Raw genomic sequence first — 27,846 nt, 5'->3', positions numbered from 1 at the left:
ATATTTCTTGCCATTTAAAATATACATATATATCATTATCAAGAATATATACAAAGACAAATAGGGTAATGCAATTCATTTATTGAAAAAGTCTAACGGTTTTTAGAGGGATCAATGATCAAATACAAACCCCTCTCCCAAAAGAGAGCTAAAACAAACTTTGTTGTATTTTGTCGCCACCTGCTGGACAAGTCTTGGAGTGCTTATTTCCCATGGAAGCATTTCATTTTTTGTAGTGGTGAAAAATGGGAACTGCTGCGGTGTTAACGGAACTCCTCGTGGGGAAATTCAACCACAAAACTTACTATATTAACTTAAAATTGTGTTTACGTCCCTTTTTGTCAAATTATGGGACTAAGAGGGAAATTTATTTCCGTTTCGGAAGTCACGTACACTTCTCGGGTTTCTGTTGTCAAACCAAGACAGCTGAGAATCACGTGACGTGACGTGTAAGCAGCATGGCGGCGCTGAGCTGAGACAGAAACCCTACTGGACGGACCCGGATAGCCTGGATTTCGTTAGCTTTTCTTGTCACCTGCCTTTTTGCAGGGTCAGGCCGAAGATGACGGTCTGAGTGAGGAGCGGTTAAAAGACCGAGAGATGCATCAACAGTCATACCGCCCACCGCAGCAACAGCAGCACTCGCAGTCGAAGGCAGAAAACAGTAAAACCAAGAGCATGTTTCTGTCCAGGGCGCTGGAGAAAATCCTCTCAGATAAGGAGGTGAAGAGAAGCCAACACAGCCAGCTGCGCAAAGCCTGTCAGGTTGCGCTTGGTAAGTTGTTTGTTTTGTACTCTGGTCGGCTGATCTCCGTGCTTTGTGTTTCATTCAGTCGTGTTTAACTTGTTGGAGAGACTGTGTTAGCTACTCAGTTAGCTAGCGTTAGCACCTGAATGGCCTGTGTCGTCTGCTCAGTTGTCCGTTGACGTTAATAGGTGGTGATATATAAATAAGTGCTACCGTTACTGTCACACCTAAATATTAACTCAAACTTCTTCAGTGCCTTTTCCCTCTTGTTACTGTCAGCGTCAGGGGGTGAACAGGTTTACACGTAGCAGGTCGTTAGCTCATTTGGGGCTAATTTAGCAAGCTATACAGACCAATCCCTGTGTGGTACGTAGCACTGTCACCCAGCCAGACAGTCCAGTCCTGCTCTGCACCCAGACACACAGGCTATCTAACTCCCGGATACTCTGACGTCCCTGTTTTTCCATTCAACACAACCACGGATTGTGTTACACACGCCAGGGTGCTCAGTTCACATTGCTTTTGCTGTTTATAATTCACCTGAGGCAGTCACATTTGTGGGAGCCCACCTTCTTGACAGATGTTGTGATCGCTGACAAACTGGATGTGCTGGGCGTGTGCTGTCGGTGTAGAGGCTTTTAAAAACACGTGCTTGTCACACTGTAGTTTTTTTTGTAGGGTAAAATTGTGCTATCTTTTGATTGGATACGGTTTGGCTGTACCAGGTTTAAACCAGGTATTTGAGTTTGGGTTGTTATTTGCTCTCTGTGCTGCCTTTTAGTGGCACTCTCTCATTATTCATGACAGGAGTAGAACACAACACCCCTTTCTTCACTTCTTCTTATCACTAAGGTAGCGTTTTTTTAAACAAGCTCCATGACAATCTCATTTGCATCATGTATGAAAGTAGAATAATCTGCATTCTCACATGTTGGCTCAGTGACGGTGAGCGTTTGGATAGAGGCTGTTTAAAAATCATCAGGTTTGTCAGAATGCAATCAACCTACATTATGTGGCCCAAAGTTTTGACAGTTAAATCAGAATTAAATTCAGTTCCAGGAATTTCCGACTGAATTCTCGCAGCAATTAATGCACAAAAGTGTTTTAAGACTGTAAGAAACCCATATGGTTATAAAAAAAAAAAACTAATAACTTTATTGGTCTTCTCTCTTAAAGCAAAGAGTTCTGTTTTCTGCCTTCTGGTTCTTCCTTGTTGTCTTTAGCACACTCCAGCGTTCACCTGACGATAGCCTTTTGACCTTTAGCTGTTTAGGATTCATTCTGGGTTCCTTTGTGATCTCGCAGACCTTTCCACACTTTGCTCTTAGAGCGATCTTTATTGGTCGAACACTCAAGGTCTTTTTACTCCGTTTGTACGAGACCTGATTGACTGGTCTAAAAAAACAAAAAAAAAGTTAAAAAAGATAACTCTGCAGTCTGATTTCCAGTCTTTGACAGATTCTCTGCACTTGAATAAAATGAAACGAGGCGCTCACTCACATCTGATCCTCATCCCATTCATTTAAAAACATCCAACGTTGATTTGACCTGTTACAAATGCATAATATTGGAAAATTTCCTCTATAAATGAATGACCTAGTGTGATATTGTTGTTTTTTGTCGTATTAATGCAAAATATTTGAGCGCTGCAGTATTTTTCCTTGTCTCTCTGTGTGCATATCTCATTTCTTCTGCTTTAAATTGCAGGAATTTCTCTGTACTTCATCCATGATTGATTAGGCACGCAGTGGGATGAGAGTCTAGCTGTGACCAACTTTTTTTTTTAAACTGAAACATTAAAGCTTAGCTTTAAGTTTGAGTATGAAAAAGTCCAGGATTAATTACACAGCAGTGAAGAAAGGAGCTGAGCTCACATTTTTAGCACATAAAATAACGGGCCACACACATTGGTGGTAGTTACTTAAATTCTGCTAATCATTTAATTGTGACAGTTCTTGGGAATGTTGCGCAACCATGTTTCCTCTGAGGCTTTGAGATACGGGGAGTTTGTCAGAGTTTTTAGCCATTTTTGTGCTTGATGTTTTTTTCTCATTGATGGTTGTGGTTGGTCACATCTGCCTCACTGTGTCTGCAACGCTGAGTGGCTCAGAGGTGTGTGTGTGTGTGCACGGCTTCAGATGGATCAATGTGCGATTAAAAATGATGTAAAGATGGAAATTGATTTAGTTGGACTAGCTCTGAGAGAGCAGATGGGATTCTGTGGAGAATAAGAGAGATCAGGGGTGGTCTCAGGTTATATTCTACTCTATAAATTGAGTACTTGGACTCAAAACAACAAGTTGCCTGCCAACTATAACCTTGGAGATGCCATAAGATGAATGGTAGATCTCACACTGTCTCCTTTGTCTCATTTTTGTAGATGAAATCAAGGAAGAACTGGAGAAGCAAAAGTAAGTATTCTGGCAAACCTTAATGACCTTTATTGCTGTAGCCATCGTGGAATGGCTACAGACAGAGTTCTAAATGTATACTTAATTATTTGACCCAGCGTTTATGAGTATAAGCTGCAGTCTGTGTTTTATAAACTGTGTTTTCAGAAGCAGCTCACTCAGTTGTTTGCTTTCCAGGGATGGCACAGTGGTCCCACCCAGAGCCAACTACATCGAGGCTGACAAATATGTGCTGCCCTTTGAGTTGGCCTGTCAGTCAAAGTCCCCCCGGATAGTTAGCACCTCTTTGGACTGTCTGCAGGTTAATATTCACTGCCACACACACACACACACACACACACACACACACACACACACACACAGAGGCTCGAGTTCATGCATGCAGTAAGATAAACATCCATACTTTTCCACAATAGGTTGCTCTATGGGTGAAATCTCACCGCACCTGTTTTACTTGTCTGGGAATCACCTAAAACACACTTGCACTCGCACTCGCTCATTTGGTTTCTCAGGTTATGATTTATTAGATCCTTTCAGTGTTGTTGGTGTAAAGAAAAAGAGTCTGCAAGGCTAGTTTTTTTTTTTGTTTTGTTTCTTTTTTGTGTTTTAATCACGCCTTTCTCAATGAGCGCAGGAATGTTGTTTAAAAATAAACTGGGTGTATAAATTATTAGCAGTGCACTCCACTGACTTTGCTCATCAAGTTCTGGTGCTCATCTCATCTTTGAGCACTACAGTCAGCTGATTTCATCATCAAGGTCATTGATAATAATCTGAGGACACCAGGGCACTGGTTTTAGCTTTAGTAGTGAGTTATAAAACAAGATTTTGGACACATATTCATCACGGTCATCGGTCCGAATCCTAAAATCTTGCTTCTCATCAGGGTCTAATTTTACCTAATACTGAAATCCAGCATATCTCATTTCCTGTCATAGGGTTGAGCGATCTGATGATCTTAATCTGGCACATAAGGGCCTTTCCACACATTCTTCATAGTGTGAATTCAGAATTTCCTCGAGCTATGACAAAGCGGAGCAGCCAAGATGACATTTATCATGTTTTTGTTTTTTTTAATCTAAAATAAAGACCAGGAATGAAAGGTTGGGTGAGTTGGGGCTGTAACTTTGAATTAAAGCAGCAGCTTTTGTGTCTGAGCCAGTCCCATTCACAACTTAACCATGTGGTCACTTGAGTTCTGTTAATTCTTTTTTGGAAAGATCATAATTCAGTCCTAAAAGCTGCAACAATTAACCCGAAAACTTGTTTTTTTTTATCAAAGTCTGGTGCTGCTAACATAAACCCCAATCTCTCAATAAAGATTCAGGCTCACATGCAGATTTCTGAGAATCAGTATCCACAAAATGACACTCGACTCACACAGAGAGTCTAAACTTCTCCGATAATTAATACTCTGACCCGTCTCTTGTCTCTCCTCCGTAGAAGTTGATCGCTTATGGTCACATCACAGGCAACGCCCCGGACAGCAGAACTCCGGGAAAGAGGCTCATCGACCGGCTTTTGGAAACCATCTGCAACTGCTTTCAGGGCCCACAAACCGATGAGGGAGTTCAGCTGCAGATCATCAAGGTACATCCAGCACCTTTCCTTCCTCCTGGCTTCCTTCAGAGCCTCCAGCTGAATCTGTCAGATCCAAGACTTCCAAACTTTAAATCTTCACACACACATATAAAATCTGTTATGTTAATGAATATGAGTAGCATTTAATAATGCTCAGAATTTAGTTTTTGATTCCTATAATGGTTCTTGTTGAATATTACATTATTTTGATGCAGATGTAGTTTCAAGATCCACCTGGATCAGGTTTTTTTTTTCAATCTTAAAGCTGGAAAGCATGTAAAGATGAATTTGAAGTCATCGTTCGTGAATTTCATCCAGAGCTGTAGCATATGTGAATTAAAGTGTATCCACATTTTCTGTTCACTTTCTTGCCCTTAACTGCTGTAGTGTTTGAGGTGTCGCTATTGGCGTTTATTCAGGTTCCTTAAACACATCCTGGATTGTCAGAAAGGACAAAGTCTCTCCTGTGAAACACTCGGCTTTATCACTGTTGACAAAAGATTAGTTGCAGGATCATGAGCATATGTTTTCTGGTGGAGGAGACCCGAATGTCATTACAGTCTGTTTACGCAGACTACAGCATAAAACAGCGTTTAAAAAGATCATCTGTGTACGTTGTTGCAGTCATTTAGATTTTGAAATGGAAACGGCTGAATTCTGAGCTAAAGCTGCAGTAGCAGAGTGTGAAAAGTGCATATCTACGGCTTCAGCTCACCACAGAAGTGGGGAAGTTGAATGGTGATTCAGCAGGTGCAGCATGCTCTAAACAAGACATTGTGCGTTAGAAGTCTTGACTTCTTCCTTTTTTCTTTTTTTTTTTTGTCTGTTCAGGCGCTGCTTACGGCGGTGACCTCCCCACATATAGAAATACACGAGGGCACGGTGCTCCTCACTGTCCGGACCTGCTACAACATCTACCTGGCCAGCCGGAACCTCATCAACCAGACCACCGCCAAGGCCACCCTCACACAGATGCTGAACGTCATCTTCACCCGCATGGAAAACCAGGCTGTCAGTTTAACACTGTCGCACTTACATTTCTGTGAAGCATCTGTCCTACAGCTTATCTAACCCACTTGGACCCACTTTTGTTTTGAAGTGTTCTAAAGGGACTTCAGGGGGATAAATGTCACCCAGGAAGTGGACAACAAATGATCTCGGATGTCTCATTCTCTCAGTTAAATCGCTGAACTTACAGCAAATCTTGAAGGGACTTAGTGTTGCGCCCTTTATAATTATAGGTCATAGTCCTGATCATCGTCATCACAGTTTTAGCTACTATCTTGGCCGTACTGATGGTAACCACAGTGCACTTTTTACAATGCCATGTCCACTTGATCAGTTATAGCTTCAGCAATAGCTGCAACCGGTCTCTATAATTAGCCTTTGGACAATTATTTAACTTGACAAGGAAGGCAAGGAAGGCCCGTACTGTGCTCTTTTAGCAGTCTCATAAGTTCACTGCCGGCCACACTGTGACAGGCAGCATCGTGTTTGACCTATACAACGATGATATCTGCTAAATCGAAGGCTGCTACTGAAGAGCACGGTTTCAAAGCATCTCATTAATGTAAAGTCGAGTTTTATGACCTAGCAGACCAGGAAATTGCTGCTCTGAACACTAAGGTGTGCATACGTGAATTTGCTCTTTTTGCTTCTCAACTCGAAGGTGCAATTCTTTCTTTTCACGTTGCATTCCTCTTGGTGCGGTCGCAGTCTTAGCCGGAGGAAAGTCGCATCAGACAGACGAGGCTTTTAATGCTGCGACTGAGCCACGTTTTCTGTTTTTAATTAAATTCCAAAAGTTGTGCTTTGCCCCACTGGTTTTAATCTACACTGATCAGGTTTTTGGTTGTTACACTGTGGCTCAAGTGTTGTGCTGGTTTGTAGATTTAGGACGTAACAGCGGTCACACTCCAGCATGATCATCCTGGCTATCTTTGATTGCAAACACTGACAACGGTCTTTGAAATTCTATGATTGTTTGATGTAGGACTGCCATTTAAAGCTGAAACCTATAACATTTTGAAGGATCCTGACAGAGGTGCAATACAACATTATTAATACAACATTTCCTTAGAGATGAAGAAAGTATCTGTCTCACTGTCTATCGACCAACCTATCCACTTATTTACTGACTGACTTTCTTTCTGACTGACTACTTACTCACTCACTGACTAACTGACTGACTTATTGACTGATTTACTTACTGACTGACTGACTTACTTACTGGATTACTGACTTGCTTCATTCATCATTATTGATTTATTTATTTTTCTATTAAATTATGAATTTATGTTCATCTCTAACAGTGTTTTCCTGTTTGAAAACAGATTCTCTACATCTATTCTGTGTCCTCCACAGGCTCTGGAGGCTCAAGAGCAGGAGAAAAACCGGCTGAGTCTGCCGCAGAACGCGTCTCCAGTTCCAGGCGGCCGGAGGTCTGTGTCCCCCCGGTCTGACCGGACTCCTACTCCAGATCTCCAGAGCTCCCCGTCCCCGGCAGCCAGTACTCCAGATCTCACCAACACCACCACCCGCTCTACACCCCCACCACCAGCTTCTGATCTGGAGCCGGACCAAGCAGCCGACAGCCCATCCGTCAGTGGAGAATCTGAGGGTGGCAGCACTCCAATGAATGGAGGAGCAGAACCGGTCACGCCATCAAAAGGTGTCAGATTTGAAGCTCCAGTACAACTCTGAAATGTCTGATGGTGGAAGTGTGGCGAGGACAGCTTTCATGTGGTTCTGTTTTTGCATCAGATTCAGTTTTTGAAGATGAAGGCGCAGAGACTGTTGCTGCAGCAAATGAGCAAGCTGAAGAAAAGGACAAACCAGGCAACAATTCAAATCCAGCAGAGTCGGTACTGACTGAAGGAGACGAGGGACAGCAGCAGATACACGCTGGAACAGGTACACTTCTTCACTCATTTCTGCTCTCTGTTTTTATTGAGTTTTGGCTCGTTGTGGCTTTTTCTGACCTGAAAATGTCCATTCTGGGCTCTGTTCCAGGTGACCAGCCAGCCCACCCCATCCCTGAACCGACAGAGGCCATAACAACCGGGGCCAGGACAGAAGGCCAGCAGATGAACGGCATCATCGAGGACCGCTCTTCTGTTTCCTCCACAGACATGCTGGTGAGCACTTTTCATTGTTTGCTTGCAGTAAACCAATATTTCTTCGATCAATATGTGTACAATGTTTCCAACTTTGTCAGCTGGTCTGGTTTCTGCTATAAAAAACTTTGGGAATAATTATTTGTGACGTGTGGACCTGTGGAGCAGAAAAGAGTTGCTCTTGAAAACACATGTGGATCTGTGCTTTGATACTCCACGGGTATGGGAGCATTCTGTTTAGGGCTGGAGAAATCTGAGCTTTTGTTGGCTTTTTAAGTGCATATTTTTTACATAGAGTGGGATTGACTGTGTCTGATTGTCTCAGGATGCTGAGGCTCTGCAGGGACCCCACAGCGCTGCACGCTTCTCTCATATCCTGCAGAAAGATGCCTTCCTGGTGTTCCGCTCTTTGTGCAAACTCTCCATGAAACCGCTTGCTGATGGACCTCCAGACCCAAAGTGCGTGTTCCTTTTTTTTTCTTCATATCACAATTTCTCACCTTGATCTTATCCCATCTTAGTTGGTCACATTAGTTTTAATCACACTGTAGTTATTCTTTTAAAAAATCCTGTTGTAAAACATGGGTGCAAACGTGCTTTCTGTCAGTTTTGTCCTTTATTTATCCTCCTGTTGTCACGCAATAGTCAGCCAAAAGAAATATTACTGCCTTTGGCTGTGCACAGCGTCTCATCGGCCTCCACAGGTTAACTTGCCCTTTATCATCCTGGTGTGGCCCTGTCATCTCTGGTTACTGTAACGTTAGACCCTGAGCCAGTCAGCGTGAACAGGCCAAAGTAAAATGAGCACAGGAAGAATCTCACAAAGAAGACGGCCTGGCCCTTATTAGATAACACACCGAATTACCTTTATCCATGTATATGTTGTGAGCTTGCTTCAGCACAGAGTAGAACTTCACATTGTTATGTCATTAAGCTAAATTTGTTCCGGTGGTTCTCATCTGCAGGTCCCATGAGTTGCGGTCAAAGATAGTGTCCCTGCAGCTGCTGCTCTCTGTGCTGCAGGGTGCTGGACCAGTGTTTCGCACCCATGAGATGTTCGTGAATGCCATCAAACAGTATCTGTGCGTAGCATTGTCCAAAAACGGCGTCTCCTCTGTGCCTGAGGTCTTTGAGCTCTCACTGGCCATCTTCCTCACCCTGCTGTCCCACTTCAAGGTTCACCTGAAGATGCAGATTGAGGTACAAAGTTTTACTGTTAAACTCGTGCATCTTGCTTGATGAGAGAGTCGCGCTGACTTTTTATCCCGTTTTATCTCCTTACCTCAGGTGTTTTTTCGGGAGATCTTTTTGACAATCCTGGAGACGTCAACCAGCTCCTTTGAGCACAAGTGGATGGTCATCCAGACACTTACACGCATCTGTGCAGGTACACTTTAACAAAAACAAAACAATCAGTGACTTTTAAAGCAGTCTCTCCTTCATATATCCTCTCCCAGGTTAAACTGGAGTGTTCTAACAACCCATTTATGGTCAAGTCAACATTTTCTGGAGCATATTTTGACTATTGATCTGTTGGGACGCTTGTAATAATTAAGAATGATTGAGCGACTGTAGCATTCAGTTGACATACGAGTGACCCTTACGAAGTTTAACTGACATGGTTTCTGGTTCCTCTATGTGGTACTGTTAGGTTTTTCTAAAAGCTGCTCCCATACATTAGAGTTCTGATTGTAAGCTGTTGTAAGATTGGCAGATCAAGGAATATTTATACTTTATATCTGTGGAAATTATTGCAGAAGAAGAAGATTATCTGACGTTTTTTTTAGTGTTTTCGGTCAAAATGTGGGGTAATGTTGCTGTTGATGGAAATATTACAGTATACAAAGCCAATTTTGATATTCTAAGTAATGAGATCAAACAAGTCCTTTCCACCTTTCCTGATACCGCTCATAGATTTAAGTACAGATCAGTACTTAAATCTGTTGCATTTTCAGAAAAATAAACCAATGTTCATGTCTTTTTTTTTTTTTTTTTTGTTCTCTTTTTAATAGTTATTGTAGCAAACATTTTTCCGATTAATCGATGGAAACAACTACATAGATAATTGTTTGCAACTGAGAAAGAAGTTAATTTGTAGCCAGGATTAGTTCAAGGAATTTAGATGCCCGATCCTTCTAGAGGCTTGAAGACCCAGTGTGTTGATTTGAGTTGTGCTGCAAAAGGTCATGATGGTGTTTACCAGTTACTTGGGTCATTTCCATACATTACCATTATGCTTTATGTACAGAACTTTTCATAATCTGTTATGTTTCTGTCCTCAGATGCCCAGTGCGTGGTTGACATCTACGTAAACTACGACTGTGACTTGAACGCCGCAAATATTTTTGAGCGTCTTGTGAACGATCTGTCCAAGATTGCTATGGGGAGGAGTGGGCAGGAGCTTGGGATGACTCCGCTGCAGGTACATGTCTGTCAACTGTCAACGTGATGCATATTTCAGGGATCTACACCACATATGGGCTTTTTTTGCTTAGAGCACTGTCTTGGTGTTTTTTTTACTTGTATTGTAAGCTTTTCACTTAACTTGTCGCAGCATCAAGTTGTATGATGAGTGAGTGAGAGCACGCATGTGAATTTAAATCCCTCTGTAATTCCTACAGGAGCTGAGCTTGCGTAAAAAGGGTTTGGAGTGTCTGGTGTCCATTCTCAAATGTATGGTGGAGTGGAGCAAAGACATGTATGTGAATCCAAACCTTCAAGCTAACCTGGGTAAGCTAACAGCAAATGCACGAACGGTCCACAGGAAATCAGGGGGAGTCTCAACATGTAACAGTTGTTGGTGTGTGTTTTGTTTCAGGTCAGGAGCATCCATCTGACAGCGAGGGAGCAGAGCTCAAGCTTCCAGAGCAGCTGGCGGGCCGCCGAGACAGCATCAGCTCGCTGGACTCCACCGTTTCCAGCGTCCCCACGTCCCAGGCAGATCATCCGGAGCAGTATGAGGTTATCAAACAACAGAAGGACATCATTGAGCACGGCATCGAATTGTGAGCGCATTGAGAATTAGTTGGGACTGGTTTCAGTTAAAGTAGCAGTCATTTTGCTGGGAATATTTCTGTGCTGATATGTGCAACTTTCTCTCTCTGCAGCTTCAACAAGAAGCCAAAACGCGGCGTCCAATACCTGCAGGACCAGGGCATGCTGGGTTCCACTGCTGAAGATATCGCCCAGTTCTTACACCAGGAGGACCGACTGGACACAGTAAGGAAGTGCACAGACATGAGTTACGCAGTGTCAGGGAGAGCATCAAAGTTGGTATTCTCCACCTGCTTTATCTGCGCATCCACAGACGCAGGTGGGCGAGTTCCTCGGTGAGAACAACAAGTTCAACAAAGAGGTGATGTACTGCTACGTGGACCAGCTGGACTTCTGTGGGCGGGACTTTGTCTCCGCTCTGAGAGCGTTTCTTGAGGGCTTCAGGCTGCCCGGAGAGGCCCAGAAGATCGACAGGCTGATGGAGAAGTTTGCTGCTCGGTACCTCGAATGTAACCAGGGGTAAGAGCCAAGAATTCTTTTATTCTTTGTTTTTTTTTGTTTTTTAGATCTCTGCATTCATGCCCGTGTGTAATGACACAAGAGCTGGGTTTTGTTGACCTGATATGCATCTTATGTTGCAGACAGACCCTGTTTGCCAGTGCTGACACTGCCTACGTGCTGGCGTACTCCATCATCATGCTCACCACAGACCTGCACAGTCCTCAGGTAAAAACTGTTGATTGTTTTATGTTCTGTCGCCACCATCCTGCTGTCATCGTGGTGTATTTGGGCCACTATCTCAGCTATACCATGTCACAGTAATGAAACTTTATTCAGCATATGCAGCCCTGCTTTTACGCATCTGGAGTTAACGCTGTTTTTGTCGTTGTTAACTGACGGACGCACAGATGTTTTCTGCAGGTTAGATGGAAGGAAAGCTGATCGTTAAGTTTTTATTTTAAGAAGCGCATTACATGACGAGTTCCAGGACGTTTTCAGTTTGAGTTACAGGTCGACAGACTCTGCACAGAGCGCTGACTTTCAAACAGGATTTTGCAACTCCCGAAATTTATCACAGTGAGCTTTTCACAATATGATGACGTCACATTGCGTTCAGGCCATAACTTTACAGCTGGACGACCCTGTTTCAGTGCTAGAGCCCTTTGTATTGGCAGTGGAAATGAACGCCAAGCGTTCGCAAAGCTGCAGTATGTAGGGGCCGGTAGTAACAGTGTAGGGTCAAAGGTCGCGGTAAAATTGGTCATCAGTTGGGTCACACCTGACGGTTCTTTCTCTCAGCTCTGCTGCTTTTAGACACGAGCTGCATGTGCAAAAACAACAAATCAGACTATCTGTGGTTTCATTTGCATTACTAGTCTCACGAAATAGAAAAATTCACATGCTACTGAACTCAATTTGCTGGAAATTTGCTGTAAAAATCCTCTGAAATCTAGAGTGAGCAATTGATTTACTGGAAGACTTTCAACAGCTTGCATTTGTCAGCCAATGCATCGTCAATAGTTTAATTTCCTCTATAAAGAATCAAGCCCACTGTGTCTCTTTCTCTACATTTATGAAGGTGAAGAACAAAATGACCAAGGAGCAGTACATTAAGATGAACCGCGGCATTAACGACAGTAAAGACCTGCCTGAGGAGTATCTCTCTTCCATATACGATGAGATCGCAGGCAAGAAGATTGCTATGAAGGAGAGCAAAGAGTTTTCAATCACCCCAAAGTCCACCAAGCAGAGTGAGTGTTTATATCCCGGCCAAATTGAAAGGTTTTTTTAAGACGTTTGCTTTCTAAAAATGTGCTCCTCTTAAAAGAAGCTGCATCAGAACCGTTTATTTCCTTCCCTCCTCCAGATGTTGCCAGCGAGAAGCAGCGGCGTCTGCTGTACAACATGGAGATGGAGCAGATGGCGAAGACCGCTAAAGCACTCATGGAGGCCGTCAGCCATGCTCAGGCACCATTTTTCAGCGCTACACACTTGGAACATGTCAGGCCCATGTTTAAGGTAACATTTTACTGTTTTCACTCAAACTGAAGCAAAGCTATTAGTGAGTTTTATTTCTTTGTTTTTTTTTCTTCCAGTCCAAACTGAAAACATAATTCAGACTTTCACAGTTTATTTTAAGGAAAGTATGTGAACCAGTAGGCTGACTATATCAGTGGGAGCTAATCCAATCACTAAAAACAAGGCCACAGTAATCATTTTCTAATGTGAAACATGCCTCACGGAGAGAAAATGAGCTCACCTGGTAGAACATGAGCCCCATGTACAGATGTCTCAGAAGAGTCACAGTCACTCCATTCGTATGAAGATGTAAAGTGTTGCAAATTCATCTCAAAGAGTTTACACACACACACGTAAGACAACATTTAGACAAACTCTCTGGCTGGCAACGGTTTGGTTGTGATTTAGTTTAGTTTCCAGTGACTTAATCTGTCCAGAATTGAGCACCAAGCTCGGAATCCTCCAAAGATACAACATCAAACTATTTAACCCATTCAAAACTGGACTTGTGATTCATGTGTTTGAGTGGTTTTAGCTTTAAACAAGACTAACCAAGTCCTTTTCCTTAAGCTGACACAATTTCTTGGTCTGTGACATACTTTGGCAAAATACCATAGAGACACAACAGCTCCTTTTTCCGACATGAATTCACATCTCTATTCACACCGACCTATTTTAGGACATGAAATGAGCTCTACACACTCCACTCCTCGCCTCTCCTCCACAGAGTCTGCCTCTTTTTGAGGTTAGTAGTGCTCAGTAACCCTTAAAGCATACTCTTACCAGATGACAGAGCATATAGTAAATGATCTAACAGCCAACACCAGCACACACACACCAAGCTGATATTTTACTCTCAAACACTCTCATTTCCCTCCTTTGCAGTTCTCCAACAGTTTATTGGCACGGTCCCTTTTTCTTTCTTTTTTTTTTTTTTTTTTTACCAAATTTGCAATCTCATTGCGAGTCATGCAGTAAGCGGGCCCTGTTTGTTAAAACTGCACCGCAGAACATTTCAGCCAGCCGACAGGTCAGCCCAAACTCGCGTAGTAATTCCTCCGTCACATATTGCTCCATAGACGCTGGGCTTCGCTGCTGTTGTTAGAGGTTAGAGCCGTTGCTTGTCTGGGGGTGTTTTCCGCCACAAGATAACAGGTTTTATTTTAGTAATTGCAGAGCAACTGACGGTGCCTTCGGTGGCATTTTGGAAATTCCAACATTTTAGTTGAAGGAATTAGATTAGACTAAGTAAACAGTTATTATCTATTTTCTGCCTTAAGTTCAATTAACCATTTAAAATTTGCTGTTAATAGCAAAGAAAAACCGACTACAACAGTTTTAACTTGGCACTTTTGTCGTAGAGTGAATTCAGCCTGATTTGAGCTCATCTTTGGGTGGAAAAAGTTGAGGAAGCTGGATATTTGTAACTCAAGTGTGATGTTGAAATCCACCACAGATCTGAACCTTGTGCTGCTGCCCCCCCACCAATTTATGTTCCCTTTGGAGGAAAAGTCGTTCATCTGAGATGTTTTTTATTACATATTTGTGTTTTCTTCAGAAGCTGATGAGTAGCATATTTTGCAGGCAGTTTTAAGTTTTTCAGAAAACCCCTGAGGATTTAAAACACTTAAGCTCTCCTCCCCGATAAAGCCTGAGCTGTGAATGAGTTAAAGGGATCCCTGGAGCTGGTAAACCTCTCTGTAGATGAGCCAAATCATCAGAGAGGAAGCACTACGTGCATGAATCCTGCGAAGAGCAGTGGGATAAATCCACATTGTTGTAGACTGGTGAAACTGAAGCTGAATAAAAAAGTATTCTCCTAAAGATTATAAAACGTGAAGGAGAATTCAAGAAGCTGTGTTTCAGGATCATGTCAGGGTGTTGAAAGCTGGTGATGCATCAGTACAATTACCCTAAACATTAATGTAAAGCTACTTCATGATTGCTTGAGGATAAAGATAATCCTCTTTTTGGAGTGGCATTTACAGTGTGAGTATGAAGTGAAATGATCACACCAAACATCCTAAAAATGGGGCTCAGCTGGTCCGAACGTCCTTCTGAGCACTGCACAAAACTGACCCTGATTACTGGAACCACGGCAATGTTTCAGGTCATGCTTTCTGTCAGAGTTGGTAAATACAGTGGGGTTAGTCACTGTTTCAACCAGGACTGGTACATGTTTAATGCGTGACATCACTAAGCACATCAAAAAATATCATGTTTGTTTGTTCTTGGCTGAAACAGATTGAAATTGTAAATTACCCAAAGGTGGAGATCTGGCTGCACCAGCAGTACTATGAAAAAATTCCTCTTCTTTGTAAATGCCATGCCCCAAAGGGGGGGAAACTGTTTATACAAATCAAATGTGGGCATATTGGAAATCTACACTTGCTGATAAAAGCTGTGTGTTACAGCTGGCATGGACCCCACTGCTGGCAGCATTCAGTGTGGGACTGCAGGATTGTGACGACCCAGAGGTGGCCTCGCTGTGCCTGGAAGGTATTCGATGTGCCATCAGGATCGCCTGCATCTTCAGTATGCAGGTCTGGAGAAATTTCATACCTAATATATATAAAAAAATACCTGCTGTTGTAATATTCTTCTTTTTTTTTTTTTTTCATCCATTGTTGCGTAATCCATTGAATTATTTCATGTACTCATTTTTTGAATTGCTCCAGTGCTCGTAGTTGAATCCATGGCTAAGTATTAAGTGGCCTGTTTGTCTGTAGCTGGAGCGAGACGCGTACGTTCAAGCCTTGGCCAGATTTACGCTGCTGACGGCCAGTTCCAGCATCACAGAAATGAAGCAGAAGAACATCGACACCATTAAGACCCTGATCACCGTGGCTCACACTGATGGGAACTATCTGGGCAACTCATGGCATGAGGTGGAGGAGATTTATCTCAAACTCGATTTCTAGAAATGCCAAAATTTTATGTTATGTTTCGGATGTAAGACTCAAGCACTTTAAGATTGAATTTGTACAAATAATATGCACTATGTATGGCTGTGTGTGTGTTGCAGATCCTGAGGTGCATCAGTCAGCTGGAGCTTGCCCAGTTGATAGGCACTGGGGTGAAGACGCGCTACATCTCAGGGGTGGTTCGGGACAGGGAGACCAGCATCAGGGGCTTACCTTCTGGCACAGAGGAATTCATGCCACTGGGGCTTGGTAAGTTACACTATTAAACCCCCGGCATTGCATACTTGCATCCTTGTTTTTGTAACTCTAAGAGTGTTCTTTGCGTCTTCTGACTGTACACACTTAGTGTTAATTGTCTTTGCTGCTGCAGGAAATCTGGTGGGAAGCCAGGACAAGAGACAGATGGCTCACATTCAGGAGTCCGTAGGAGAGACCAGCTCTCAGAGTGTGGTGGTCGCTGTGGACAGGTGAGACAACATCCCCTCAAAGGTCCTCATACACTGTACAAAATCGCATCATTTACATGAAGCTTGATATTACTTGTGCTACAAATCTTAAAGCTGGTTTTGTATTTGCAGGATCTTCACTGGCTCTACCAAACTAGATGGAAATGCTATCGGTGATTATGCCCTCTTTTGGTATTCCGTCCATTAATGTGCATGTTTGAGATGAAGTTCAGTGTCAGTAACTTAGGGCGTCTGTGATTCCTTCCAGTGGACTTTGTGCGGTGGTTATGCGCGGTTTCCATGGACGAGCTGGCCTCGGCACACCAGCCGAGGATGTTCAGCCTGCAGAAGATTGTGGAAATATCTTACTACAACATGAACCGCATCAGGCTGCAGTGGTCTCGAATTTGGCAGGTTATAGGAGATCACTTCAACAAGGTCAGTGGAGCAAAGGATGCATATTGCACAACCCATGCCCAAAATGGTCTTTTCTGTCTCTTTTGAGGGGGGATGACATTTTCTTCTGGTGGTGCTCACTGCTGCTGCTGTGCTTTTAAGTTTGTCCTGTATTTCCACATTGAAGACTTGGATTTATTACCGCTACAAAGCTGCAATTGGAGAGCATTTCACTTATTTCTGCACAGGCTTTGAGTTTGCTCATTTTAAGCAGGGCATCGTTCTTTATTTTGATCTTCTGAAATAGGGCATGTTTTGCTGAGATTTTTGGGCACAAAGATGCAGAGGAGGCATCATAAATCAGTAATGTCATTTTAGAATGACACCCCACATGATCTCTGGCCTCATATCAAACTTATTGCTCTAGTTACTTTCACTATGAGCAATGGATCTGATTAGTAAGCATAAGAGCTCAGAGACGCTCTTCAGCTTAGTGTAGCAAGCGTCTTTAAGTTGTTTATTTTGGTTTTCCACCTGTATCTTTGCTGTGTTGTTTTAATCTTGGTGGGAGCGCTAATATAACTATGGCCAGCACGTACGCTGGCTTGCAGTAATGACAAACAGCGAGAAGGGAGCATTTCTCTTAAATGGAGGGGAAACGGTTTGCCAGCAGGAGGGGGCGACTCCTTTAAGAAAGGGTGGATTTGTCTGCACAATTAAAGTTTATTATGCTATTTACTCTTGATGAGATACAAGCATTACTGAGGGATTTGCATACAAGTGAACACTTGGTGATTAATGCACATGCAACGTATTCTGCAGAGCTGCTGACTTCATCCATTTAAGACTAAATTGTTGTTTGGCGTCAACTCAGGCCTGTTGTGATTGTATCAGCCATATGGTGAAGGTGGGAGTGTCTGCAGCTTTCACTGCTGGAAATGAGCAGGACATCTGGTGTGTGTGTGTCAGCTGATCTTCCATTTAAATGGTGTACGGGCTTACTGGCATGTGCCAGCAAGGTAATGGTGCAGACCCACCGCTTTAGTCTGTGTCGTTTCCAGCAGGCAGCAGTTTCAGCAAAAAAGGGTCTAGTAAACTTCATTGAGCTGCCTATCACCACACCGCAGACAGACCAAATTAGCTACTAGCTAGACAGCAGGCGGACACGAAGGAGCATGTTGTTGCTGAAGATTGAGACACAATACGTCCCCCTAATATGTTTGCTGTGTCAGTTTAATGAGAACATAATGTCAGTGCTGCATGGACGGCAAATATATCCTTCAACGTAGGTTTAAACACGCTCGCAAACTGTTTTGACCAGTATCACCATGCATATTTTTATCATTTACCTGATGCTTGAGGTTGACTAATGAGTCTCGGGCCCTTTGTAGGTGGGCTGTAACCCCAATGAAGATGTGGCCATCTTTGCTGTGGACTCACTGAGGCAGCTCTCCATGAAGTTCTTGGAAAAAGGAGAACTGGCCAACTTCCGCTTCCAGAAAGACTTCCTCAGGCCTTTCGAGCACATCATGAAGAAGAACAGGTGGAGTGTTGACTTGAAAATTGTAATATGGAGGGGCAGTTTTTCAATACTTTGACAGTATGCTGAAGGTTAAGTGCTGGGGTTGTTTTTCAGTGAAACATTGTACCCAGTGTGAATAATAGTCCAAGGATTATTTATGTAATGGTATAATAAAGAAACACAGCAGCACATTAAACTGAGTGATCAACCCTCCCGTCAGGTCCCCCACTATCAGAGACATGGTGATCAGGTGTGTGGCTCAGATGGTGAACTCCCAGGCGGCCAACATCCGTTCTGGTTGGAAGAACATCTTTTCAGTGTTTCACCAGGCCGCCTCCGCCCACGACGAGACTATAGTGGAGCTGGCTTTCCAGACCACTGGACACATTGTCAGTGAGTATGACTGCACCTCTTACAGTCGTGGTCGTATTGGCTGAGATGATGTAAACTAAGTAACGTGACAACTGCTCACTGGTGGGGAAATTGTAAGTGTTGCTTAAGCTTTGGCACGATAGAGAATATTTACGACAGCAGGAAACCCATTCTTGTTTTTTTTGTTTTTTCCCCCCTCACCAGTGAAAACCTTCCAGGAGCACTTTGCAGCTGCCATCGATTCATTCCAGGATGCAGTGAAGTGCTTGTCGGAGTTTGTGTGCAACGCAGCTTTTCCTGACACGAGCATGGAGGCGATCAGACTCATCCGACACTGTGCGAAATATGTCTCTGACAGACCGCAGGTAGAAAAGGGCGAAGCTTTAAGTGTCAAATGGATGCTGTGTGTCAAATTCTATTCAGTCATCCTTCATTTTTGGTTTTTGTGACCAAAAAAAAAAAACCCCTAAACATTATCACTTCCTGTCCTGCTGTGTCTGTGGCCAGGCTCTGAGGGAATACACCAGTGATGACATGAATGTTGCTCCTGGGGATCGAGTGTGGGTTCGTGGCTGGTTTCCCATCCTGTTCGAGCTTTCTTGTATCATCAACCGCTGCAAGCTCGATGTCCGGACCAGGTAGCAAAATAGCTCAGCCTGTAGTTTGCATATTTATTCAAATCAGACTTACGGTAATTTACATTAAACACTTTTCTTTTACAGAATCGTACTGTAGTCCAATCTGAGTGCACAGATGTGCTTCAGACTCAGCTTGGCTTTAAATTAAAGGCCATCGTAGATAAATATTCGTACATCTGTGCAGTTACTGGAAGAAGATATTCCCTCTGATTTCAGATCCAGTCAAAATAACATATGTAGAGATTTTGATAAGGAAACGGGAATAGTTGGCAGAACTGTAAACGAACGGAGGCTACAGATGCAGGGCTCAGGGTGCTGCTGATTGTCAGAAAACTAAGAGCAAATGCTCTTAGAACTGTTCATTGTCTGGACACTCGCCTTTTATCCACTCATTAATTTAAATGTGTGTGCTGAAATCCAGGGAGCATGTAGATGGATTAAATTAAATACCAATTGAAATAAAAGCTGTCCTTTAACATGTCTTGTACCACGTGGGAATTGATCGTCTGTTGATTGAACAAATCAGATTATTTAGAAAAGTGTCTTGAAATAACACGTGAATTACTTGGCCTTGTGAAATTTGGTGAATACATGCAAAAAATAAGAAAACGGCTCTGATTTTAATCAGGTGGTTTAAGTTTGTGGACTATTTTCTTTCAGCTGCTTTTACTCTTATTCTTAAGCTTCTTTCCTAACCTTGTGCGCCACCCGCCTGGATTAACCGGATTAGAGGACAATCACTCTCCAAAATGATGTCAAACTATGTTTTTGTAACAACTGTGTGGAAAGAAGAAGACTTTTAAAGCATTATGAGGTGTAAGCAAGGTTTTGAAACTGCCTATCAAAAGCAAAAGCCATACTTCATTAAAAGGTAGCTTCTATCTTCTTGACGTATTCATCTTTCCCAGCACGGCTGCCAAGTTCTGCCCGGAGCAGCACACAACTGAGTGTGGCGACCATTAACTTGCATTTAATTTTGAAGAACAGGGGCACAGGTTGACTGGAGAATGTTCTTCTTAACACACATCAGGATGTTACAGTAGAGCCGTGTGTTGAAAGTCTCAGTTTTGGTTTTGACTCTGTGCTGTTTGGTCTCTGAGTTGCTTTCCTTGGCCTTACTTTTGGCCCCAGCGATGTTTTAGTGGTCTAATTGAAATGATTTAGAGTTTTGCTTTTGTACGGGCACAGTTTCTGAGCACAGTGTCACCTCCCACTAATGGTTCCTGTTTGTCTTTGCTTCGAACAGAGGTCTCACAGTCATGTTTGAGATCATGAAAAGTTACGGCCACACCTTTGAGAAGCACTGGTGGCATGACCTCTTCAGAATAGTCTTCCGCATCTTTGACAACATGAAGCTCCCAGAACAGCAGACGGAGGTCAGAGAGGTCTAAAAACTACCTGTTTTTATCGGGTAATGCGGGAAATAACACTATGCTAACATGTCTTCTGCTTCCAGAAGTTTGAGTGGATGACAACAACGTGTAACCACGCACTATACGCCATCTGTGACGTGTTCACCCAGTTCTACGAGCCTCTCAGTGAGATCCTGCTGGCTGACATTTTCACACAGCTGCAGTGGTGTGTCAGACAAGGTGGGAGCTTCTCATCATTACTCCTCCCATTCTTCTGTCCATATTAATAGCAGCGACTGCTCATAACACAGAGAGACGCCTATTGTTCTATTTTAATGATGCAGACTAAATATTTTGGTGCCGTGCTTGTCAGCTCACTATTTATTTGTGGAGATTATTAATTTGAGACTCGCCCTCACTGAATTCATTTTTAGCTTTCATTAAATCATCCTCTAAATATAAAAAAGTAAGCATTACTGAGTAGCAACACTTTGTTTTGATATGATCTAAAAACGCCTGATGGCTGAGCCATCATGTGGCTGACAGTAGCCTCTTACTCACTTTATGATTTGGTATGGTGATAATAATACATGTTTTAACCAAACTTCATTTGTGTAGCTATTGTGTGGTCGCAGTTTAAATTCTTGAGGGGAAAAAATGAACTGATGGAATAGAAATCGGCTCACAACCTTGGCTGAAATCTCCTGACATCACCACGAATGAATATGGTTGTTTGTTGCTAGGTAACAACGGCGGTGATGATGTCACGTGCTGCTTCGGCAGGTCACGCAGGTGAACTCTGTCGGTAGACCGAATCGAAAGCAAACTCGGAGCTAACAGTTTAATAACCGGGGTACAGGGACGCTGCCTCTCAGTGACCTTCCATTTGTTGTTAACAAGCATTTCAACCCTTCATTTACTCTTGCTGCTCTGTCTGCCTTTATAGTCTGAAAGCCTGATAGAGAGATCATCTTGAATATGTTCCTGCAGCCACGTCTCTGTGAAACCCACATTCTTGATATTCCTTATACGGCCCTGTCAGGACACCAAGCTCGTAAATTAAATTTGCCAGTGTTCTCGCAGTGATTAAGGGTGAAAATGGCTAAAATTTCCTCCTCCTTGCCCTGTTGTGCTTTTGCTTTTCATCCGTGAGGTTTCCTCTTCGACTCATCTGGACTTGGTGTCTAATTCCTGGCGTCACTTGAGCCGCTTCTAGATATAAACTGCTTTCCCACTGGCACGGCGCTTCATCATAACAGATGTTAAAAAGTAGCAGATTGAGCAGCTAAAATCGCTTGACAGCAAGTCGTCAAAGCAAGTGCTGAAACGTTTTTTAGAAATCAGCGTTTTCAGGGGGAAAAAACTTGAATAAAACATGACCAAAGTGCAAGGCCAGTCTACAACACTTAGAGGTTCCTGATGTACTTTCTTATTAAGATAGATTATCTGCACAGTCAAGAAGTTTTAACCTTGACTAAGTCCCTAAAAAACACTTTATGGCGGCAGAGATGCTCCCTTCCTATTGGCTACTAGTAGAGTGTCTTGCCCAGAGAAATGAGCTGCAGCACCACCTGAGCTACAAAGCTACCCAGCCCAGGCTAAAACTACTGTTAGTGATACCTTAACCACTCCGTTACACCTCATTATATTTATAATATGACAGAATTGTCTCCAAAACTCCATTCAAGTATTGTAATCTTTTCCTGTGTGTGGATCTTCAGGTCTTTTGAATTGGGTTCATTGATTTTTACGAGCGCATGCAGATGGTGGGTGTGTTCTGAAGTTGATTCCTTTCCGCTGCAGATAACGAACAGCTGGCTCGGTCGGGGACAAACTGCCTGGAGAACCTGGTGATTCTGAATGGGGAGAAGTTCAGTCCCGACGTGTGGAACGTCACCTGCTCCTGTATGCTGGAGATTTTCCAAAACACCAGCCCTAATGTGTGAGTTCTCAACCACAGTTCTAGCAGTCAGAGATTATGTCCAATAAATGGACCTTAATGATGATGAAGAAATGTTATTGACTGCTTCAGAGTGAGTCATTTGGGTGGGAATTGCTGCATTTTGCTTAAATGCTACTGCATCATTGTGCTGTGGCAGGCTTTTAGTTTACAACACCTGTCGTTGTGTTTGCTTTTCACACCAGTTTGTTGACTTGGCGACCAGCTGGACAGGATGAAGAAGCTGCTGACGGCAAGCACTTTGTAAGAAATTGAACTAACTCACCCAGTGTCTTTTACGAGAATGATGCAAATGATGAGCTGCTTTTTCCCCAATTAAAAGGACCGGTGAATCCTTGTGATGTTTTCACTGTAACAGATGTATGAGACCAACATGTGGATGTTTGTGCTGTTTGTTACTGTTCATCCAGGATGCTGATTTTGACTGTCAGTCCCAGAGCAGCTATGACCGAGCTCTTTCTGAAAGAGGGCACAGCCAGATGTCCAGTGACGACACCTGGAAGGGCAAGACGAATGCAAGTGAGTGCGCAGCATGCACACACACACACACACACACAATTGTTTTTGTTTATCAATCTAAATTCAAAGGTTTTGGCCACTGTAAGGAATTAAAAAGACTTGTTTGCTGCTGTTTTACGGGAGTTTCAGATCAGAAGCTGTTTGCAGGGCTGCTGATTAAATGTGTGGTACAGCTTGAACTAATCCAGACCGTAGACAACATTGTCTTCTACCCAACAACCAGCAAGAAGGAGGACGCTGACAACATGGCTGCTGCACAGGTAGGAGGAGAAGAAGCGCCGACTGTATGTGAGCACTTTCAGCTTTTATTCAAACCGTGTCTCTATTTGTGGTAGTATTTAAGTTGGCATTGTAAGGAAATGTGTCGCAGCTGACAGCGAAAGAAGAAGAATTGTGAAACCTCGTAACTCTTCCTTCCTAATCTGAATTGACCGTGGTTGGGCGTTCAGATATTTTGCATGTCAGGTCAAACCTGGGGACAAGAAACCAACAAAAGAAAAGCTTCAAGAACAGCTCTGAAGTATGAAATTAAATCTGTAACTCTCCTCCTGCCAGCGAGATGCTCTGGAGGAGTCCGAGACTGGGGGAGGCGAGTCAAGTCCAGATCAGGGCATGTACAGACACATGACATCAGCACACCTCTTCAAGCTGCTGGACTGTCTTTTAGAGTCTCACAACTTCGCCAAGGAATTCAACTCCAACAACGAACAAAGGACGGCCCTCTGGAGGGCAGGTAAGTAAAAAGCTCAAATCCTCTCTTAGCTCAGTTCATAAAAGTCTCCACCTAACTTTTGCTCTTCGTGTTTTATGTTATTACGAATAGCTCGAGCTTAATAATGACGACTTTATTCAGAATGCAATCTAATCTTTATTTTCAGTTTAACTGCACAGAACAGTTGAGATTGAACACGCAAACTGTCAGCTGTCAAATCTGGGACTTTACTAGAAAATGATTCTTCAATGATTTGTTTTCAGCCTTTTATTCTTATCAATAGTAAAATGATGTCATTAAATTAAAGGCGTAACGCAAGGCGCCTTTATTATCTTCGGAATACAACAATATTACTTCTAGCAGAGCAAACGCGAGAACAAAGAATTAAACAGAGCAAAGTGTTATCGGTGTTGTTTGTCTTAACTTTGATAGACGCAGTGTGAGACACGCCAGCCAGGATGAAACAGGGAACAGTTCAGTTAAACCGTCTTCTAACCGCCTGCTGAAGGTTTCTGTCGTTGCTTGTAACAGCAGTTCTTTACTTCTGCCCTCAGGATTTAAGGGCAAATCCAAGCCCAACTTGTTGAAGCAGGAGACCAGCAGTCTTGCCTGCAGCCTGAGGATCTTGTTCAGGATGTACTCTGACCCTCAGCTGCAGCCCTCGTGGCCTGACATTCAAACACGCCTGCTGCTGTGAGTGAAACATACTTTATCTTGATGTTATTTATTAGGACGGTGTAGGATGTGTTATCGAATCAAAAATCGTGTTTCCGGTGATGAAGGAAGACGTCAGCAGCTCACTGATGTAACTTTTACTTTATTATTAGAACAGAGGAGCATAATGGTGCAAAATTTGGCAACATGCATGACTTCTTTCGGGTTCTTTTTGTTTGTTTTTGGCCTTGCCATCGGATTAGAAAATAAAACGATCTGCAGAAGTAATGTGACCTTTTGCAGTTTTTATTGCTCATTAAACTTTAGATGAATAAGTTTAATTTGCAGAGGGTGCAGCTGTGCTGTTTGTTTAGTGTTAAATGAGCGGTACTCTGACACATGGCTCATGTCTCATCATACATTTATGAGCTGCACACCGTACTTGTTGTGTTTGACACTGGGCAGCTGCACTGACTCATGTGTGAGATCAAGACTGCGATATCTTTGTGCAATATTTATCATTTAGTAACTGCTGTCGGTGCCTTAACTCACTCGTTGATATTAAAGATATTCAGTCATTTTGTTCATTTCACTGCAGCAGCTTTAACACTGTTATTTGTCTCTAAACTGTGTGTGTGTGTTGTCATTGTCAGGGTGTGTAGTGAAGCTCTGGGTTACTTCATCAGCCTGACCTCAGAGAGCCACAGAGAGGCTTGGAACAGCCTGCTGATGCTGCTGCTCACCAGGACGCTACGGCTGCCCGATAACAAGGCAAGAATGCACAAACAACACGCTTCCTGTTACACATTAGTAAGAAATGCAGTGTTGAAGAGCTGCATCATGGGCTGGACTCGTTCATTTCAGAGCCGTGGTTAAAATTCAACCCGGATCAGAATTTAAAGAAAGGTCAAAATAGACCAAAAATGTCGATTAGCTCAATGTTTTCATATGTTCCAGTTTTATTTCATGATTTGTTTCTTTTGCTGTCATCCATGAATCATGCACTGTCAGCATGGATGATTCATTGTGGCCCATGACTCAGACTTTCTGGCTTTTCTTGGCATTTTGGGCCAAAACTTGTAGAGTTTTTATTTAGAAAACAACCTAGCATTCAACTCGAAACAGTAGAAAATGTTGGCGCCTTGCAGCCAGCGCCGCACAAACCGCCAAATTAAAAACAAACAAACAAAAAAAAAAAAACTGTTAAATTGGACTGACCGGCACCATTCTCTTGTGCAAGACCTGCTGTGAATTTAGGCAAAGCTCCTTAAACACATTCGAGTACAACAAATTGTGTTTATTTGCCTGAATTCACTTTGTAATTCAGTGAAATTGTTCCTTAATCGGAACAATATGCAACAAAGGACTCGACGGCCTCACAGCAGCGCCAGCACGTCCAGAGCCATGACCTTTTTTCTGCCGCTCTCTGTTTACGTCTGAAAATATCAGAGAGGAAGTCTGTAAAATATGTCACTTGGCTGCTCCGTGGTGCTAATTGACAATTTTCTCCTTTTCAGTTTAAGCCTCATGCTTCCTGCTACTACCCCCACCTGTGTGAAATGATGCAGTTTGACCTGATCCCGGAGCTGCGGGCCGTCCTCAGGCGCTTCTTCCTGCGCATCGGCTCCGTCTTCCAAATCGCTGCTCCTGAGGGGGCACCCACCTGGACTCCCACCTGCTAGAAGGAGTCGATGGAAATGAAAAAGGGTGGTGGATGCAGATGAGAGGGTCTGAGGTGGACTTCATACAGAGGAGACTTTCTCCTCTCTTTTGGACTGGATCCAATTACAGACGAGCTGCAGAGTTAGGAGGAGGGTCAAAAAGACTGTAGCTTTTCAGTTTCCGTTCAGGACTTTGCATTTAAGTGTTAAGCTTTTCTACTGTGCTTAGCTTGTAGAAAAATCTTCGCCCTGTCCCTCCTTTCCTCCTTCCTTCCTTCTCTCGGGGATGAACAGCACTGTGACCGACACTCCCTGCTGACTGTTGTCATTCATCATCCCCCTCGCTCTCATCTCCGTGACCAGAAAAGAAATAATTTATTGTTATCGTTGCAGATCCTGGTCTTAAAGGTTTGCTGTGTTTTTTTTTTTTTTATTGCTTAACTAAGAGACACTGAAGGATACCGCTGAATTTGATGAACCTTAGGTTTGTCCTTTGTGGAAAAACAAGTTTTGGCCACCTGTGCCTGTCAAAAAAAAAAAAGATCTCATCAAAGTCTGTTCTATCAGTTCCCAACCTAAAGCATTACTTGTTACTTTAATGTTTACGTTCCCCCTCATATCGGTGTTATTTGGCTGTTGCTATTGTTGAAGAGACTGAAACTTCAGCTGCAGGTAACACTATCAAAGATCTTATGCAGCTTTGTTTATGATTTCTCTGCTCTCGTGCACAACCGTCCTGTCATATTTTCTCTCTCGTCAGTGAGCTTTTACTTATTTATTTTGCTCGTTTGCTTTAATTTGTTTTATTTTTGTGTTTCTTATTTCTTGTTTACAATGAAATGTTGGGTGAAATATCGGCTTCGTCTCCCCCTGTAATGCATTCCTGCTCGCGTTGACCCTGTAAACTTGACACAGGGTTCATCTGCTCTGGTGTCAGAATTTCAGTCGACTGATCTATCAATTGGCCCTTTTACGTCCAGCTGTTACTGTCCATTTCCCACACTGTTTTGCACATCCGTTTGCTCATGTATTGACATTGTGCAGTGTATTAACTTGGAATGTCTGTCAGTGTTGATTCACTTTTACATTACAGTTTTACAGGAGGGTTCAGAAACCGAGCAAAACCAAAACTCACATCCACAGACACTGCTATCTGGTGGATCCCTGTAGTGTATTCCATGCCTTTTTTGGAGAAGAAGGATGTATGTAATTATTTAAAGTGCATTTACTATTTTTGAAAAGCATTCCTTCCCTTGCAACTATGGATGTCTACTTTTCTTCCCTAAAACTAGGGATTATATAAATATATATAAATATATATATACAGTAAATGAAAAAGTACAGACTGTAAAGTTTTCAATGTAAAATACATAGAAATGAAAGTGCTATACGGTTCTACACATAATGTTGTGATGTAATCTTCCAAACATTTGGTGAAGTAATCAATAAATCTGAATTCTGATCCATTCCAGTCATTATTCATGCCATTCTGGAGATTTAGGTAGGTGTTAAACACTTTCATTCAACAAACACAGGTGGGACAAACTAGCATCAATAACTGCTGAAATCAAAATCTTTCAGTTCTAAAGTTTTACTTATCAGGACATAATATTAAAAGACAATAATCTGGTTACCTTACCAGGTCTTAAAATGAGCTAAATACAACCTTAGATGAACAACAACATGTCCTTAAGACAAAACTAAGTCCACTTCACGATCCAACAGCTTGTAGAAGCAGCTTTAGCAGCAGTAAGTTGAAGTAATGCTTTCTGTATGGTGTCTCTAACATGGTTGTGGCTTCAGTTCATTAAGATTTGCAGC

General features: G+C 42.7%; 1 protein-coding gene across 2 annotated transcripts; it reads left to right on the top strand.

The window, feature by feature from the left end:
* Nucleotides 1–428: 428 nt before the first annotated feature.
* arfgef2 (ADP-ribosylation factor guanine nucleotide-exchange factor 2 (brefeldin A-inhibited)) lies at nt 429–27,487 on the top strand. Of its 2 annotated transcripts, none has more exons than XM_072366625.1 (39): nt 429–775; nt 3,129–3,159; nt 3,337–3,460; nt 4,603–4,749; nt 5,572–5,751; nt 7,105–7,411; nt 7,504–7,653; nt 7,753–7,877; nt 8,182–8,315; nt 8,822–9,056; nt 9,144–9,243; nt 10,139–10,278; nt 10,478–10,586; nt 10,675–10,861; nt 10,964–11,075; nt 11,164–11,369; nt 11,492–11,576; nt 12,430–12,601; nt 12,718–12,869; nt 15,284–15,412; nt 15,599–15,757; nt 15,895–16,042; nt 16,164–16,260; nt 16,372–16,412; nt 16,508–16,677; nt 18,027–18,178; nt 18,378–18,550; nt 18,734–18,894; nt 19,037–19,167; nt 20,414–20,543; nt 20,624–20,759; nt 22,323–22,461; nt 22,665–22,722; nt 22,890–22,998; nt 23,128–23,258; nt 23,554–23,731; nt 24,265–24,403; nt 25,018–25,135; nt 25,882–27,487. In XM_072366625.1, exons 1-39 carry the CDS (start codon nt 601–603, stop codon nt 26,044–26,046), a joined length of 5,535 nt encoding a protein of 1,844 aa, XP_072222726.1. In that variant the 5' UTR covers nt 429–600; the 3' UTR covers nt 26,047–27,487. The 2 variants fall into 2 exon arrangements, with proteins under 2 accessions (XP_072222726.1, XP_072222725.1); XM_072366624.1 differs by having other exon boundaries at nt 23,122–23,258.
* Nucleotides 27,488–27,846: the final 359 nt, after the last annotated feature.

The sequence above is a fragment of the Leuresthes tenuis genome, unplaced genomic scaffold (genome assembly GCF_036924035.1).
Source record: "Leuresthes tenuis unplaced genomic scaffold, fLeuTen1.0.hap1 SCAF_16, whole genome shotgun sequence".
Classification (NCBI taxonomy): Eukaryota; Metazoa; Chordata; class Actinopteri; order Atheriniformes; family Atherinopsidae; genus Leuresthes; species Leuresthes tenuis.
Note: the sequence above shows the minus strand (reverse complement) of the source record. Positions and strands in the feature narration are given on the sequence as shown.

Excerpts from the sequence above, each read along its gene's own strand:
- arfgef2 (XM_072366624.1), top strand. The coding sequence starts at position 601 with ATGCATCAACAGTCATACCGCCCACCGCAGCAACAGCAGCACTCGCAG. Across the intron at positions 15,758-15,894 it reads TGGGCAACTCATGGCATGAG|ATCCTGAGGTGCATCAGTCA; the intron begins GTGGAGGAGATT and ends TGTGTGTTGCAG. Across the intron at positions 22,999-23,121 it reads GAAGGGCAAGACGAATGCAA|TTTCAGATCAGAAGCTGTTT; the intron begins GTGAGTGCGCAG and ends GTTTTACGGGAG.